Here is an 18,689-nt window from a genome sequence, read left to right as displayed (position 1 = left end):
ACCTGATATAAAACAAGGCGCAAAGAAAGGCGCAAACTTGGTTTTATAACAAATAACACTGTATAGTACTATTTTACGCCAGGTGGCTACAGTGCAATGTAACAGTTCTAAAGAAAAGCCTATATGGCGGCTCCGTTCCATTTGTCGCTCAAATATATAAAGATATACATATTTTGAAAGCCCACTAACACTTTGACGCTTTGCTTTTGCAATACGACTTAAATGACGAATAGATCTCCTACAAAAAAGTACTTTCACGTAATGTTGATGAAGAAAAACAGAGAACATTCCCGACTCGGCTTAACATTAACCTACATTAACCTACATGTTACATGCAAGCAAACGCTAAAATATAACAGCTCAAAAAGTGCAAAAAGACGCAACAATTTTTCATTGGTATATTTCGGTATTTTTGTCAATTTCATCAATCTATTAAATTTCCTAATTAAATTAAATTAGAAATCCAATAAAAGCAAGTATTTAGAATAGGCCAGTCAAGTAGAATATTTAATCACTAATCGGATATAACTATGTGGGCATGGCTAAATGTTCTATATAGCTAGTAATATTCGGCGGAATATCAAAAACGAGGACAATGAATAATTCGTCGGTATATTTTGAAAATGAGACCGTATATTTCAGTATTTATTTGAATCTGATTTGAATCGGTAATAACCGTTGACAACAATGATCACCGGCAACACTCATACCCTAGGGAAAAGGATATGATGGAAGTGAGAAAATGTTTGTCATCCCAGGCTCCGTAGGTATCAGGATCGAGATAAATATATTAAAGATACTAATAATGTACTTGAATATGTCTAAAGAATATCAATTTGAGAAAAAGTCTTTATAAATTACGTTTTATCTTCATATGAAATTAACGAAATAGGGTGTACAAAGGGCCTATACACGCATCATGTCTTCAAATACTAGCAACACTGCGACTGTTTTTTTGTTGAGCTATTTTGTTTATGTCTTGTTTTAGTTAAAATACACTAAAAGCAAGTACTAAAAACTAGCCAGTTAAGTAGAAAATTGATTAATCAATGGCCTGAAATTACGCGAGCAAAACTTAAGGTTTTAGTTAGCCAGAATTATTCAAGGGAATTTACAAATTGAACAATATGATCGACTATCCACTTTCGCTTTTGTGTTTTGACCTATTTCGCTAAAACCTTTTTTTGTTTGACCATTTTCGCTAAAACCTTTTTTTACGCAAAATGCAATAAAAACAAGTATTTAGAATAAGCCAGTTAAGTAGACAAATGTTTCATAAATCGTATAAAATTTTGTGGGCATGGCTAAATATGCCATATAGCTGAGAATATTCCACGGAAGATCAAAAACGAGGAATATGTAAAATAGAACTTGAATTCGTCAGTATATTTACGGTACATTTTTTAAGTGAGACGGTATGTTTCGGTATATTTCTGATATTTATCGATAAGTAAAATAATAAATAAAATGATGGTAAATAAATTTTTATAAATCATTAAAAAACTTTTGGAATGCGTTCCAGAGCCCGACGACTGTTGATAAAGAAGAAACAAAGGCAACGGCGACGACAGAAGCATGCCAAAGAGCGTGACAGGCAGGAGCAAGAAGCAGAAGCCAGGCGACTGGAAGACCCCGAATACCACAAATGGCTCCAAAAACAGTCGGAGCTGGAGAATTTCCAGCGTTTGGCTACCGAGCGCCAACAGCAGGAGGAGGAGGAAGCCTGGATACGACGTGAAGCACTCGCCCAGCGGCAATTTCGTTTGGATGCGGCCAAGCGGCGCAAGGAGGAGGAGGAAGTAGAACGCTTGAAGGATGAAGAGGCAAAGGCACTGACTAAACGAAAGGAGGAGCAGAAAAAGCGGCGCCAGGAACGACAAACGTTGGCCGAAAGAGCTGCCGACGAATTCGAATCGATGATGAAGAGCATGGACGAATATCTGCACAATGCAAAGCAGGAAAAACCACCGGATCATCTGTTGCGTATGGTGGAGACGCACCCCGAAGAGCGACCATGCGAGTTCTTCACTCGCACAAACTCCTGCCGCTACGGCCACAGCTGCACCTTTAACCACAAACGCCCCATGCTGGGAAGGATCTTGTTGATCCGCCACTTTTTCAGCCATTCGCTGCTGCATGACAAGAAAGTGCACAAGGAGTACGCCAGCGGCGATGAAGGCTTGGAGATGACGGAGCACGACCTGCGCAGCGACTATGATGAGTTTTTCAGTGACGCGGTCACAGAGCTGGAGAAATTTGGGAAAATTGTAAATTTTCGTGCTTTGAGGAATACGCTGGAACATCTTAGTGGTCATGTCTTTGTGGAATACGCGAATGAGAAGTTTGTCTAGCCCCTCAATCCATAAACGAGTTCCGTTAATTAATTTACTCTTCCTTTTCAGGTGTGCCTTGCGTGCCTTTATCAATCTGCAAGGTCGTTACTATGCGTCCCGACGCCTCAACGTGGAGTTCTCTAATCTTCACACCTGGCGTGGCGCGGTCTGCGGTACGTGAACTGCATGCCAAGAGCCGTATCCTTTGACAAAACAAACCAATCATTTGCAATCACGCATATCTCTCTCTTTATTATACCATTTTTATCCAAATCTATTGATTCTTAAAGGTTTGTCCTTAACACGCAAATGTCCCAAAGGTAATAGCTGCGGCTATCTGCATTTGTTTCGCAATCCGAACAATTTGTTCAACAAGGATTTGGAGTACACGACTACACCAAGAAGTGCCCGCAATTCAGGAAAGTCCCCCATGCCAAAGACTCCAAGGTAAGGTCATATATAGTTCGTCCATTCTATAATTACTGAATATACATATGATTAATTTTTGCAGCTGGAATGACGGTGACGATGATAGAGCCAGGAACTGGCGCTGGTCGGAGAGTCCTGAACTAGAACTGGAGAACTCCAAGGGTTTGGGCAATCATATTCAGACGTCGAGAAAAGAGCACGATCTCAAGGGTCCCCGCCGCACAGAGCATCATTCCAGATCAAGAAATGGCAGTGATCGTAGGACAGACTGCAGCTCATCCAGATCTAATCGCGAATACTCTTCTAGAAGAGATCGCAGCTCATATAAATCAAATACTGATTGCCACTCCTCCAGATCGAATCGTGATAGTAGTCCTAGCCCTAGAATATATGGTGAAAAGTCCCCCACATCGGTTATATCCCACCAGGAATTGAGTTTCCGCAGCGATCACAATCGCTCCAGATCCCCTCAGTTCCATCAAAGATCTCGAAAATAAAAACAACGGTATTCATTTAATTTTGTTTTATGGGACTTTACAAAATTTTATTCAATCTCTTTATGGGAGGAGGGGAAATATGAGTGTCTCAAACAAGAATACTAAAGAGATTCAATTTCAATGTGTTTTATAGATGAAAATAAGAGCAAAGGTCCAGTATAAATATTTCGTCACTTTGTGTGTGCAGTGGTCGGAAATCGACTCAATTATTTACCACGGAAGGGGGTTCTACGTGTAAAATTGGCAGTTTCGGAACGATAAAGTGAAATATAGTATAAGGGAAGGGAGTACGAGTGCGTGCTGGGGGTGAGAGAAGGAGCACATATACATATGTGGTGGTAGTGTGCATGTAGGTGGTAAGATCGGAAATTATAAATTCTAAAGTCTATTTGTCTTGCTTTCTTCCGTTTTCGTCGTACACATACAAACAAAAATTATACAAAAACTCGTTTAAGGAATATTATAATAAGTAGCTTTAAAATTAGGCAAACAACACGACCTTCTTATAGACGAATGCCAGGATTTGTGGCAGCCACATAGCGCAGCAGCTCCTCGTTGTCCTCACAGATGACGGGCTTCTCGTGGTAGCAGGCAACATCGTGCCATGCGATGCCATCGTTGTAGACGTTGTTCAGCACGGACAGACACTGCTCCTTGGTCTGGTTGATATCGTACTCGGCATTGTCGGGCTGTGGACGCTTCTTGTGGCCGGTCTGCGACCAGGGATTGTAGCCCCATCCCTGAGGAATGCGGTTGGTGGCCTGGATCTTCTCGCGGGTTGCGGACCAGAACCATCCATAGACGCTCTTGGGCTCCAGATCGGGACGGTTCTCGCAGCCAGCAAAGTCACAGATGCGGCCCGCTGTCCAGATGTATGGGACGTCGTTCTGCTGGATCACACGGAAGATCAGATTGTTTTTCTCTTGGGTCTCCAAAGCCACCAGGTCCATGCAGTATTCGCGGCATAGGTTACGGCCATCCAGCCAGTCGACCTTCTTGTTGGCCAAAGCGGGCACGTGGGTGGTTAGGAACATGTTTTTGCCGCGGTAGGAGAACTCCTTGGGGCCTGCAACAAAAGATAGAGAGTGCGATTAGCCTGGGTGTGGCTCAAGACCGGTTATCATCGTCCCGAGTTCAATTTCAATTTCAATGCGAATCCCAAAGCAATGGACTTGTACCTGTACCTCTGTACCTCCGATGCCTCGTCGGATACCTCATCCATTGGCGAAAAAGCAAAAACGCCACGGGCCTTACACAACTTCCCCACTCGGGGCCCCGAGAGGTTACGCAATCTTCGCAATTTATGCAGCATGCTTCTTTTTTGCGCTGCTACTGCTGCCACACCGAGAGCTGGAGCTACTGTCTGCCTCTGTTTTGTGCATCGCAAAAGGTTTTGTGTGCCTTTGTTTGTCTACGGCGCAACAATGGGAGGCGAGGCCCCCGCGCTTCCTAAAAGCCAGTGGTGGTGTTCGGAGGCACATCTGTGGGGCCATTGTGCCACCAGTCCCCGTCCATGCCTCCTGCTTCTTCTGCTCTTTCTCGAACTTGTTTCACATCGCTGCCTCCGTTTGGCTACTGCACCTTTTCGCCAGCTTCCATTTGATTAGCTATATGTATGTGCGATATGCCACGCCCCAAGCCCACGCCCCCTCTAGCCTATAGCCTCTTTTCACTGCTGCTGGCACGCGTCATTAGCCGCGCCGCTCTTTAAGCCGCTTTTACGTGCGGGCTGCGCAGTTGCAGCCGTCACTTTTGCAATTTCCAGCCTCTGACTTCACGTCAAATCAGCTTAAGTCCCCGCATAATGGCCTTATTTGCCATTGTTTGCACATTATTATTTATTTAAGCTGCCGCTTCCAATTTCCCCATCACACATTTCCAGGCTCCTTTGTGGTGTGCTGTGGTGTGCTGTGGTGTGGCACCCGGGTCAAGGCAATAAACAAAAAGTACCCAACATTCAATACTCAATGCCTCACTTTCTTCGGCTGTATACTATTTTCCTCTAGCTTGAAAAAACTTGCATAATAATCAGGTAGTAGCGCTAGCGCTTGCAGCATTTCAGTTTTTGCGATTGGCATCTGTAAATGAGCTGTTAATTTCCACATTAAACCCCCTTTTCCTCTCTCGAACATGGCTTAGAAAAAGCCCCAAGCGCCTGGTCGAGTAAACGTATACCTTAGGAATACATACGAAGCACCTCGTCGAATATGACTTAGAAAAACCAGACCGTTTTCGAATGTTAATGATTAGGCGAATGCATGCCTGGGAGAGTGCCATTGTTGTTTGTCCACAAAAGGCAATTAAGTTTTGAATAGTTAATCAGTTGATTTAACTATTTGAGACCTACAAAAACTTGCGCCTGTATAACTGGAAGTTTCTAAAAAGATGAAAGATCTAAATCGCAGCAGCAACCAAACTGGAAATGCAACTTTGTGACGCCCCAAAATTAAGTTGCATGTTTAACTGCTCGACCTGTATATGACTGCACACCACACATATTGTATATGTATTTTCCTGTGTGGTTGGGTGTGTGTTAGGGTTTGTCTAATTAGCAATAACTGCAAAGTGTTCATTAGTGTACCGGATATGCAGTGGTGATGATGATGCTATTGTTTAAGCGTTTTGCCTGGCCGCCTGGCCGCCTGCCCGCCTACCCGTCTGAACCCTGATGCAATTTGTGCAATCTCAAGCGATGACTGGCAGCACCGATTACGTACAGCAGGCAGCTCTTGCACTGGAAGTAGGAGTGTTTCGCACAAGGACCTAGTTTATTCAGTTCTTGATAGTTTCGTTTAAACTATGCCGTGCCAGATGAAGCAGAAACGATTAGGTATTACCATGGAGTAATCAAATATAACAAGTTCTCTTTCGAAAACATACGCAATTGATGAAGAAATACTCCGCAACTGGTTCTGCGTGTAGGACCCGCTCCCGTTGAACTAGAGCTCACATCAGAGCCCGCACCGAAACAAGCTTTGTGGAATTTAATTTTTAAAAATAGCCAGGCAAAGAAAGTGTGTAAAAACTATTAAAACAAATGCTAACAAAACACGTCAGCGACCTTCAGGCCAGCCCCCGCACCACTGTGGTGCTGTGGCGCTGTGGCTACACCCACACGTCGCATTGCCCAACAATTTCAAGTGCAAACTTGGAAAACGATGAGCCGACTGACAATGGCTTAATATTCTCAACACGTCTCCCCACTTTTACTTTTCGCCCAGTGCATTTTTGAGGCCCATTTATATCTGAACTTTAGATTTGGATAGGGATACTTACGGCTGGCGCACTTGGCGGGCACGGGCAGTGAGAGGAAGCGACCCGGCTTGGTCGCTGTGGTCGTTGTGGTGGTTCTGGCCGCATTGCCGCAGGCCACCACCACGCAGAAAGCCGCTATCGCCAAAGTGACTTTCATCTGCAAAAACAAAGAAAAGAATGGGTGGAAAAAGCGTGAGTAAAACGTTTGTAAATAAGTCAAAGTAAAATATGGTAAAACCAGCCATTCATTTGTCCGATTTGGCAAGTTTTTCGTACAGTTAAAGATGGAGATATGGCTACAGCTACAGCTACAGCTACGGATATGTAAATTGTTAACACGTTGTCATTAACATAAATTTGTACACGATTATTGAGCGATAAAGATGCCATTCCATTCCGCACCGCGCCCTTTTGTCCGCTTCACCAATGCGTGCGTATACGCAATTTTGTATAATTTTTCAACTCGATGGCGAATCAAAGATGTAAGCTGGCGTGTGAGATCGGTTTTTATGTCAAGGATGCGCAACCGGTTGCCCCCGGGGGCACTTGAGAGCGGCCACTGACACACTGCCACACTGACTACCAAGCGCCGATGGCTGCTGGCGTTGGCTGCTGGCCGATGGCTGATGGTGGCGACGACACTTGAGACTTTATTATTTTTATTGTGGCGCAGCGGCAACGTGATCAGCATCGAGCATCGAGCAGCGGCCAGATCATCGCCAGCACATCACATTATTCATAAGAAACATAAGTGCGTGTACCGCAGCAAGAGATACCCTTGTAGAGCCCGTATTCCTAAGGGAGCTTTCGATGATGTTTTACAAGACAAACGCCACTTCAAAATAGTTATGGCCTGCACAAAGTAGGGTGTACAAATTCATTTAGCATCTGCATCAGCTTTAGCGGCAGCCACAGCAAACATGTTGATTACACAAGCTGGGGGCTTTGGGGCTCTGGGGCTGACCTTAACTGGTTTTATTGACTTTTTATCGCCTGCTTTCCGACGTTGCGTGTCTGCAGGTCCGGCCGGGCTAGAACCTTCCACGTCTTTAGCATTTTAATTAAACTCTAAGCTGTTTCTATTCCTTATGCTAATGCAATGCAATGCTCATTCATCGGGGCTCAATGTCCCCAGACAGGGATTGATCTATGAAATTAATTAAATTCGCTTCGATTTGATTGCGTATCTCCCATTGATATTTATCGCGTTTATTTGACCGCCTGCTGTCCGCTGATTTGGCAACTATAAATCATTAATGACTCCGCTTATCAACGGCGGCCAGTGGCTGGTTTGGAAATTCAAAGAGATCAATTTCATGCATAATGAAAAGTGGATTTCGAAGCATGGCCTGCCTATTTCATTATTTATTTCATTTTCGACAGCGACAGCGACATTTCCGAACTGAAGAGTTCAAACGTGAAACGCGCCTCTCAGTCCGTCCATCAGTCCATCCATCGGTCAAACAAACGCGTTTGGAAATATGCATTTCAATATCTACGAGTATTTTTGTTTCTTTTTTGGTTTATCGTTATTTTGTTTGTTCATTTGTTGCGTTTTGTAATTTGTCCATCAGCGCCTTGGCACTTGATTGTTTCCCACTCCACAGTCCCCGTCTCCCATGCCTCGTTTCATGCATGTTAATCCATCAGTCGACGCGGCTGATGATGCATTTAATTATATAGATTGGGCTCTGGGGTTCCACAGATCACTGCCGTTCCGTCAGACGTCAGTCAGTGCCCTTTACAGCCCGTGGTCGTACATAATCGTGTGTTTCTCTTTTTCGGCCCTTTTCTTCGAGAGGTTATGGGTTATGAACATTTTCATTTGCAGCTTGCGCAAACTTTTCAATTTTCAGCCATGGAATGTGTACTTTTTAGTGGGAACAGAACTGCTTAAAGTTTGAACAGAAAGATATATGTGTATAACTGGGAAATTCTTGGAATCTTTAGGCTAATTTTTCATTTTAAGCTTCTTTCTTTAAATGATCAAGATCACACGTTCCTTGTTCTTGGAACAGAAACATTAGCATTTCAACAAATGACTGAGGCAACGAACTCGTTTTCTGAAGACTCTCCCGTGAAATCAACTTTAGTTCTCATTTATTCTGGTCTTTCAAGTTCTGAATGGGGTTTTTTCGTTTGTGTCGGGATGGGAATGGGTTTATCAAGCTTCCATATCCTTCAACAGCTCACAGCACTACAATTGTTTCGGGTTTAGGCATATTTTATCACACACTTGTCTGGTAGTCCTTTGATTGTTCACACACATACACACACAGTATGTATATAGAGACACTGTATATCCTTGAACGCGGGTCTGGTGCTTACCTTTGCTTGCTTTTCGGGTAACACTTCACACCGCTGTATTGTCCACTCTTTCAAAGGGAGACAACCAGACGAGACCAGACGCAAACGAAAACAAAAGTCAATTGGCAGCAGCAAAGTGTTTTATAGTCGAGATCCCCCTGCCAGGTGCCACTTCGTGCAGCTTGAAAAGCTGCGATGGTGACGGCGTTTCAGAGTTCGGCTCTCGGCCTCAGCTTCGGCAGCGGCAACGGCAGCGGCAACGGCAGCGGCAGCTTCGTCAAGCTTTCTGGCTTAAAGCAACAAAATCTCCACGAGATGAGTTGGCCAGAACATCTTTTAGACGATGGCGACAACTCTTGTCTATAAATATTTATACCCCCAGACGTTATTTTTTTTAGCGTTTTTTTTCTTATTTATTTACTTTTTATTTAAAGCAAGCTTTTGTCTCAGCCCAAACTGTAGTTTGATCGTTTTTTATAGCTCGGATAGATCCATTAAGTAGTGATCGTTGTAGTGCCTGGCACTCGATTCGAGCCCGAGTATATCCCAATATTTTGTTATAGTATTCACGAATCGATTTGTGCAAACACTTGGCGCACCTTCTGCTCATCCATCTCCCTGCCTGCCACATACCATATATCAAATTTGTTTTTTTTTTTGGTAGAGTGTTTTTGCTAGGCCTTGATCTTGAAAAGCCTTTCGAAATGCCATTAAAACAGAAAACACTGATGATTTGGCTTCTTTTTTCGGCTTGTGGCTTCCGCGCTCGGCCTTTGCGCACGCGCTGAAAGCGGTTCGATTTGGTCGCTTCTCCATGGGTTTTTTTCTTTTTCCTTCCCAAAATATTCAAACAAAAATTGCCCATTTTTGTTTAATTGCCATGTGAATGAACTGGCTGTTTTGTGGGGGAAAGGATGGCCCCAGAGACTGGGTCTCGTAAACGCCCCCGCTTCGATGGGGCCCCCTTGCGTGCTTGGCAGTGCCAGCCGGATCTGAGAATTATTCGGGTTTTGTTCTTAAAAAGTTGTAGAGTTTTATGTTATGTGTTGACTTTTTATTTTCGCTCATAAATATGCAAATTAATTTCTTGATTATGTAATTTATTATGTGTCTGTGTGCGAGTAAATCCCCTCAGCCACTGGGGTAGTGGAGCTGAAATCATTTGGGATTGATTTGGTTCGCATTTTGTGTCGCAAGACGCATCTCGGGGGCAAGTTCAAGTCGAAAATCCTGTTTAATTGTCATCATCAACTTGACATTTGACGGATTTTGAACCCGTGACTCTTGGACAGCTCTAATGTTTAACCTTACAGCCAGCGACTGGGTGACTGGTGACGGGTGACTCTTTTGACTCCGTCTTTCATTTTCATTTAGGTATTTGTGTGCGTTTTGTTACTTTTATTTTTGTTATATTTCTGTTGTCTGCTAATTGACCATGAAGATGTTTCAGCCAAGTTGTTTGGGCGGCACTTTTGTTTGCCATTTAGTGGCATTTAATAGCGAACTAATTTTGAAAGCGGATTTGAAGTTCGAACGTACAAAAGGAGGGGCTGCTGACAGACACACAGACACGCAGCCACACAGCACCTAGAATTCCAGCTGCTCCCTCTCTACGGGGAGGAGCTCAGCCCTGCCCCTTTGCATATTTTAATTAGCCCTATTAATATATTACTCTTTTAAAGTCCGGCAGTCACCTGCCTTGGGGAGGGGCCATGTGCCAAAGCCCTGAATGGTGTTGGCCCAACAGATTAACACCGACACCAAATTAATTACACTTTTAGCTGTTCGGTGCTAAGTTCAAATTGCCAAAAAATACAAAAGAAAAAAGAAGAAAAATACACATAATACTTGTGCGATTGGGAAACATTTCGGTTGGTGACTAGCACGAAGGCTGGTCACGTTGATCAAGGATGGAATCGCAGGGGAAGTACAAAGGTATTTGGCCACATAACTCTCAAACTTCGCTCAACATGTGATACTACATTCATCATTTTATTTGGGCTATAATTATGTTTGTAACCTAAAAAAAACACAAGAAAGTCTTTTATTGGTGCACGGCCGGAGTCCAGTCGTTTCATCAGACATCGATTTTTGGGCGGGGCTCTCACGGGTGCTTCTTGGGGGTTTTATTGACGGTTTTCTTGTGAGTTCTTTTGAAGGTCTTCCGTTTCCGAAAAGTTCGATTGACCGATTCGGAGAACATCGATTCCTCTGGTGATTCATCGTCGCATTCCAGTTATATCTTTGCCTACATCATTCCTTACCTTCAACATTGAAAGAATCGCTTTTGACAAATCTCCTCTGTTTTCTAGACTATAGATATATACAATCCTTTGATTCAGAGAAATCGGTAAGTGATTCGTCTCTTTCCTTGAAAGGACATTTTGGCGTAGATTATGGCACATTGATCAAATATAACTATGTTGGATTTTTCTCCGTTTGCCATGAAAGCTTCGTAGCAAAACGCTGTGGCGCTCTGAAATTAAAGAACTCAACAAAATGCCTCTGATTCCCTTCCCAAGAATCATCTACAGCCATTGTTTCCACTTAATAATTTGAATGCAAATCGACAATGTTCTTGACGCTTCTTGAAGCTTGCATCCGCAATTCTCAACATCTGTTTGCATCTGTTGCATCCGTTGAATGTTTTTCCTTCCTTTTTCCCCTTTTTTTTAGTCAGTTATTGTACATTTTCGCCCTTGAATCTGGTTTTTGAATTCGGGTTTTTGTGTGTGTTTTACAGATGCCTGCACTTCCTGCGGCTCTGCCTTCGCCAGCCACCGATTGACCTTGTGAAGTTCAAAAGCCGCTGGAAAACGAGACCTGACAAGCGTCAATTGCTCTTTAAAACAGATTAATGGAACAGAAGAGGCTATGTGATACATTCTGGGCAAATCGGTTTAGTCATCTCAGGGAGATCTCTTCTGAAAAACATTGCTAATACGCATCGTGAGCTAGTCATTCAAAAAAGCAAATTGATTGACAGTTTTATGCGATGCCCGACCTTCGCCGAAACATAAAACCTTTTGCAACTACAATGGCATGCGAATGGCTATCCATGCTTTATTTCTGTATCTCTACGTATCTACGCAGATGTGGCCCGCACCGCATTTCCATAATCTGAAGCAAAACATGAAGAGCGGTTCGAAAGCAAAAAAACTTATACAACTTTAAACAAGATCAGTTTGCCCTGAGCGCGGAAGCACCCGTCGACACCAGAAACAGCACCCAGCAGCACCAGCAGCAGTATCTTAAGATCTGAAGCAGATTCCGCGAGGCTTCCGCTTCAATGCGATGCGTTGCGTTTGAGCAAAAATAAAGAAACAAATACATAATACACACATCACAAAATCACAAAATCAAGATGCAAATTGTCGAGTCAACAATAGCACAAATAGCAACAAAAATAATCAATCTATTTAAACAACAGACACAAGCCAAAGAATAGCCTGAAGCTGACCTTAGCTTGAATTATGGGATTTGATTGGATTGGATCGGTTTCGGACTTCGATTCGGACTCGGTTTCAGACTCGACTTGAAGCTGCTGTTCAATTTTTGAATTGAACTTTAGTTCACTTTTCGTTTTATGCTTGCGGTTTTTTTGGTTTTGGTTAGATAGCATTGATTGGCCATATAGAATTTCTATCATTAACATTGAATGGGTCAGCGTCAGCAGTGCGGACCTCAACTCATCTGGGGAATGCGTGAAGGCTGTCCGGGGCCCGTGCGTAATTGCAACTTGTTTTACGGCCAAGAAGCTCTGCTACATAGCTGTAGCCATCAAAAAATACAAAAATCAACAACTAAACATTAAATGAGAGAGAAAGGATAGCTTAGGGAGTCGAAGATTTAAATACTCTTTCAAATATAATATAATATAGTCTTAGGGATGGTGCTACTGAAGACGTGGCTTTTTTCTATTGAATTGGTGGGATGCAGTTCTCCGATTTCAATCTGACTGGCCTCAAAAAGGATTTTGAATAGAAACAGGTTAACGACATTGGTTCCATCTACTTCTCGAACTTATATCGGCAGAGTAGTAGAAGTAATGGTACCTACATATTTCCTCTCTCTTTCGCCCTTCTCCGCTTTCCAAACATATTCTCAGACTCATAATACCCCCTTTGAGGGTATTAAAAATGCTTTTTAAATGCTTTTGCCTGATCATCAGATGGGAAATGTTGCCAAATTTGACCCCAAGAGGCCGGCCGTCGCCTGTTCATTTGCACATTAGTTGAGATTTAAATGCAGCAACAAAAGTTGTTTGTCTCTTTGTGTGTGCGCTGTGCGTTGGCTGTTGCCTGTTTGTTGTTTTCTGTTCAAGTGTTGGCGCTTTTGGCTTTTGTCGCACCACACGAAAAGTGATTGGCAACAAATTAATCAAGACCTTGCCGGGGCTCGCGTCAGCAGCAGCAGCAGCCCCATCCGTAGCTCGGTTCCGAGGCGCCCAGCCGGAGAGTAATCATGAAACCTTTTATTCAGGCGCTAGGTGCGAAGCCAAGAAGAAGAACCTCAGCCCCCAAAAAGAGTATCTCCCAGAGATTACGCAACGAGCGAATGGATCGTAAAATCAAAAATCCAAAAAACAACCAACAAAAATAAAGAAATATCAAAATGATTGATGTCTGCAATTTAGCGCATCTGTGTAAAATAAGAAGACGAGAAACGGACTGACTGTTCGTTGTGACACAAAAGAATTAAGTGCCCGGGCACATTTTAAATTCGTCACGGAAAACGTGACAAAAATTTTCCATATGCGAAAAGCTGAAACAACATCAACGGCCCAAGAGATGATTGCGAAAATTCACAGTACAACAAACTTTGACACACATTTGGCATACACACAGAGTGAGATACAGATACCGATACAGCTACAGCTAGAAGAATCTTTGTATCTGAAAGCTGTTTATGAATGAGTCGCCCACAACACACCACCCCACCCCACCCCAGCCCAGCCATGCCATCCCATCCCATCCGATCCCATCCACATCTGGCTGTGGCCATATTAAATGCTGCCAAACACAATGCAACATAAAGAAACGACCGGCGGGCTAATTGCACAAGACTTGGGCCCAGAGTGCAGTGCCTTGTATTAGTTCATTTAGAATCGCCATTTGTCTAATCAGCGCCATAAATCCGACAAATTATATAAACGTCTCCAGCAACTCCACGGGAAAAAGTAGGTGTGTGCGGAACCCCACTTGACTCTGGGTCCCGTCCCCAACAGCCAGACGTACAGCAAACCAGACAACTAGACACCCAGACGATTCAGTCAGTCAGTCAGGGGCAGATGCGGATGTGGCAACGTTGAGATAGCCGTACCATAGAATGCGCCACCCAATCCGAGTCCAGAGAGTCTCCGTGAATATGCAATAGCTCAACTTTGCATAATTTGTGAGTGTTTTACATTCAGTATTATATGTATATATGTATATTTTTGTAATTTTTACATCATCATCATACCATCCGGCAGCGGGCGGCGTTCAGCATTGTCGTCGTGGAGGAAGTTGCATATTTATAAGGCAAGAAATTGGTTTTTGTTGTACGAGTATTCAGCTCTGGGGTGTCATGCTTATGAAATCAATTGAACATATGTTTCGGCCAGCGCACGGCAGTGTACACTCGTACACTCGTATAGTCATAAATCAGAAGCGCTTAGTCAGACAATTTTCTACAGCACCCCACAGATGAGAACCGCCGCCAGACAAAAGACTTAGGCAACGAACGCGAACTTCTCTCGCTCTTTTGTCTGCTGGAGGGCACAAGTACTGCTGCAGGTCGTTAATTGAAACTGGATAGATGTTGGAGACTTTAGGACTACAGGCTCCAAATGAGGTTGGTCTTCTGCGCCATTGTAATGTCCGCTTCTCGGGTGATGTATCTCAATGGTGGCCCTAAATGATCTGATTCTTTTCGCTTCTCCCCATGCTTGAGTTGCTCTAGAATTAGCTAACTTCTTTCAGCTTCTCTCTTCGAATTTCAAGTGCTTTAGAATTTGCTAACTAGTCCATCGCTTTAATGATTCTATTATGTTATCTTCTTTTCTATACCGCAGTCTATGGCTATTCTTCTCTATTCACCTCCAAGACCAATTTAAAGCACCTGATGTCTATGTCTGTGATTCGGATACTTCTTCATACAGTAGACCCTAAAATCCAATTGCTAACTCTTTCCTACGGAAAATCCCTGCCTCGAGGTCTACCCAAAACAAAAACAGTCGAAATTGATGATCTTTCCTTGCTGTCTGGTCAGTTGCAACTTGGATTGTTGCAACGCACTTGTTGCACAGCCAACATCAGTCAGTCTCACTCCACCCAACCTCCACCTCTGCTAACCCCACAACATCCGCGGCTGTCCGCTCAACCCAAAAGCAACTTGCGTTGTGTAAAGTTCATGGGTCGCCGGGTATTTTGTAGATGATGTTGCTCATGTGGCTGCTTCAGATGTGGCTGCTGCTGCTGCTGCTGCTGCTGCTGCTGCGGCTTCTGATGTGTTTTTGTAGCCTGCTCGGGGGGCTGCAGTTCGCTTAACAGTTTCAGGGTTGGCTGGTTTTTTTCTTTTTGTTGGCCACAACTGCGTCACACGACCTCATCTGTCAGCAGAATTAGAAGCAACATCTACAAACATCGGAACGCAGAGAGGATCACAGCCGTTTGTCAGATCTTGTCACATGTCTGCCCCGACCCCTTTGGCAGATGCGTGCCAAGTAAAGTCAAATTGTTATTACAATTTTGTTGTTACAAAAAAAGAAACACACACAAAAAATTAAACACGCAGCAGACCTGTCCAACTTGTTGTTAGGTCTGCGGTCAAACAAGTGCACTTTAGAAATTGTTCATAAATCATAAACCCCAACGCGAGAGAGAGACGAACGACAGCGACGAGCCAGTTTCAAATGTAAAACGTTCAAGAAGTGCTAAGTGCATTCCGCACAGTCATTAACAATATTTTTATTGTTTACAATAATGTACAACACACAGAGAAAAAAAGAATAATACATATAAATATCTTTTGGTTGGTTTTTCAAATGAAAACAAGAATGAAAACGTAGCTTACTAGCCCTGCAGATGCTGTACCCTTTGTACCCATTGAAATGCATCATCTTTTTTCACAGTGTACTCGTACAAAGAGTACAAAATGTACATAGTACACACAGACTCCATGAGTGGCTTTTGATCTGCCCGATTTAGTCTTCAGTTCAAGGACAACTTGAAGCCCCAAATAGCACACAAATCTTTCTTTTTGGTTAGATTTATGTGACAAGCGAAAGGCTTCTAGTTCTTCAAGAACATCTTCTTTGGCTGGCCATACTCTCGGAGATATTAATTAATCCATGGAGACTCGACTCGTGCCAAGAGGCGACCACATTGAGACACAATCTCGCATCTCAGACCGCACTGCTCTCGACAGTTTAGCGGCTCCGACCGACACCACCAACAATGTTGTGGATGGGATGTGGATGTGGATGATGATACCAGTTTGCCTCAACCTTGAGCGGAGCGACAACAACATTTGCGTACCCGTACCCAGTGCGAGGTACGAGATTTACCAGTACCCTGAAGAGCACTTCTTGAACCGTCTCCATCTCCATCTCCGTCTCTGTCGTCGCTGGTAACTTTGTTGTTGCTGTCGCCACGGTAACGCGGATGCGAAAAAAGTGAATGTTTAAGCCACTCGATGACGTTGCCCGAGAAGCGAGAAGATGCCGCCTTTGCCGCTGCCGCTACCGCTGTCGCCTCCGATACGTGACAGAACCATTAACCAGCTTGTGACTTGTTCCGCTCTGAACCTAAATAATATTTTTGGATCTCAGCCATCAAGATGGGCTCTGCCTGAGAAGTGGTGGAGATGATACGGAATACGGAAAACAATGCATTGGATTGTTGTTGGTAACAGTTTCAAGATGAATCATATTATATCGTTCATTGATAAGTAAGCAGTGTGGAAATTTTGATACTGAATTTAAAGAGAATCACTGATCGTAAATAAAGTATATCTGAAGGGCATCAAGAAAAAATCAATCAATCAATCAATGAATGATATCTGTAGAATCGAAGCAGGAGAACAAGAAATATCTATTTGCAGAAGAATGCAACTCCGGAGAAATCGATCAGTTCTCACTTCAGGATTGGGCATCTTAAATTCTTGGAACAATACCATTTTTACTTAAATCAAAATCTACATACAACTACGATTAACGAACCATTTCAATTATATCCAAATAAAGATATCATTTCAATCCGCTTATTCAAACCGATACTTTGCAAAACTTTCCATCAATTCCACATGTATTAATATTTCAGTCCAGTCAACTTTCTGTAAAAGGAAAATAATGGTATTCTTAGCATTTCCAAATGTGAGAAAGTGCCTTATAGTTCATTGTACCTTTTATGTCCATATGATATCTGCCACATTCCATCATTTAATACGCCCCATATTTCAGTTTTATTTAAATAACGTGTAAACCTTCAAAACAGGTTGGAAATTCGAGACCATCTCAATGAGATAATATTTCAAACACCTACACGTAACATAAGTAAATCAAATAAACATATCTCATGCGATATTTCATTAATATTTATAATACATACTCAAGAAATAAATAATGTAATCAAATGCAAAGTCAAAATAAGGCAACAGTTTGAGAACAGCCGCAATAAAACAATGAAAAATGACTGACAAGTGAGAAATATTTGTGGTAAAATATAATATGCATAAAAATATGTATATTATTAATTAAAATGAACCAACAAAGATACATAATAAAACCAACCAAATTAATACAATTTATAAAAAAAACACACACAAAAATATGGTATGTATACGTTTCTATCAAATTGATTAGTTTAAGTTGACGTTAATATGCCCAAAAGGGAACCTTAAATCGGACCACGTCTATTAATCAGTTCTTGGACACCCTGAAACCCCGGAGACTAAAATGCATGATAAAGTATATAATCCTGGTAATCCATCGATAACACTTACCTATTCTATACGTTGCAAATTGGTAAACACCTCTCTCACGTTTGATCTTAAAAACCTTAGCAGCCCAACGAATCCACATCCCACTTAGGCTGGGCATCTCAAAGTCTCTGACTATTTGAAAAATCCCAAAATAACATAAAAAACACATAATGGAATCATTTATCATGTGTGCCGCCTGACCTTAGCACATTCTGGGGATTGGTGGTGCGGTGGTCTACGCTTTAGTTTTCAATTTTGTTTAATTAAATTTGAGATGCGTTAAATATTTGCAGTTGTAAATTTGTATGACCTCTCTTGCCGCTTGATTAAATATTCATTTTACTTGTTACTCAAAAGTGTGAATATGGGTGTGATTGACTAAGGGATTGTTTCAAATAGTTTAGGCGCAAAATACTTTTCTATTACTCGACTTCGTTTATACTATCTGATAGTATTAGATTTTAGCTTCTGCCTTTTTCAATGCACTATCTATATCCAATAGATAGACTCCTCAAATTCGTTATTTTTTCAATATTTAAAGCTTTTACTTTCAGTTGCGAGCTTTCCATTTACCCAAGACACACACCACACAAAGCTGCATCATTAGTATGGCTATCCCGCTCTAGCGCCCAGCTATACATATATATAATATATGGTGCAAAACTATGGTCATCTCGCTCTCGAAACAACTGCGGCGACAAAAATTTCTGAAAATTGCCTGCTAAAACCGCTGCGCGCCTGTTAAATGACGCGCGATACAACAAATCGCACTACACAAATTTGAGGCGGAAAAAGTCGCAGCCATCGAGCAAACCGTGTGTGTGCCAGTCAGTGCCTCAGTGTGTGTGTCTGTGGTGCGAGAATTTTTGCTGCTTGCCGCATTTTTCTAACGCCAAACACTTAC

At 42.6% G+C, this 18,689-nt stretch overlaps 2 protein-coding genes across 3 annotated transcripts; one reads left to right on the top strand and one right to left on the bottom strand.

Annotated features, from left to right (window-relative positions):
• The first annotated feature begins 1,451 nt into the window (after positions 1-1,451).
• Positions 1,452-3,399, top strand: LOC108163727 (U2 small nuclear ribonucleoprotein auxiliary factor 35 kDa subunit-related protein 2). Of its 2 annotated transcripts, XM_017299183.2 has the most exons (4): positions 1,453-2,341; positions 2,403-2,506; positions 2,624-2,780; positions 2,845-3,399. In XM_017299183.2, the coding sequence occupies exons 1-4, from the start codon at positions 1,512-1,514 to the stop codon at positions 3,257-3,259; spliced, it is 1,506 nt and encodes a 501-aa protein (XP_017154672.1). In that variant the 5' UTR covers positions 1,453-1,511; the 3' UTR covers positions 3,260-3,399. The 2 variants fall into 2 exon arrangements, with proteins under 2 accessions (XP_017154673.1, XP_017154672.1); XM_017299184.2 differs by lacking the exon at positions 2,845-3,399 and having other exon boundaries at positions 1,452-2,341; positions 2,403-2,531; positions 2,654-2,746.
• LOC108163728 lies at positions 3,280-8,949 on the bottom strand. The gene is made up of 3 exons (XM_017299185.2): positions 8,843-8,949; positions 6,536-6,671; positions 3,280-4,325 (listed from the first exon to the last, which is right to left on the bottom strand). Exons 2-3 carry the CDS (start codon positions 6,669-6,671, stop codon positions 3,763-3,765), a joined length of 699 nt encoding a protein of 232 aa, XP_017154674.1. The 5' UTR covers positions 8,843-8,949; the 3' UTR covers positions 3,280-3,762.
• Positions 8,950-18,689: the final 9,740 nt, after the last annotated feature.

This window comes from Drosophila miranda, chromosome 4 (genome assembly GCF_003369915.1).
Source record: "Drosophila miranda strain MSH22 chromosome 4, D.miranda_PacBio2.1, whole genome shotgun sequence".
Taxonomy (NCBI): Eukaryota; Metazoa; Arthropoda; class Insecta; order Diptera; family Drosophilidae; genus Drosophila; species Drosophila miranda.
Note: the sequence above shows the minus strand (reverse complement) of the source record. Positions and strands in the feature narration are given on the sequence as shown.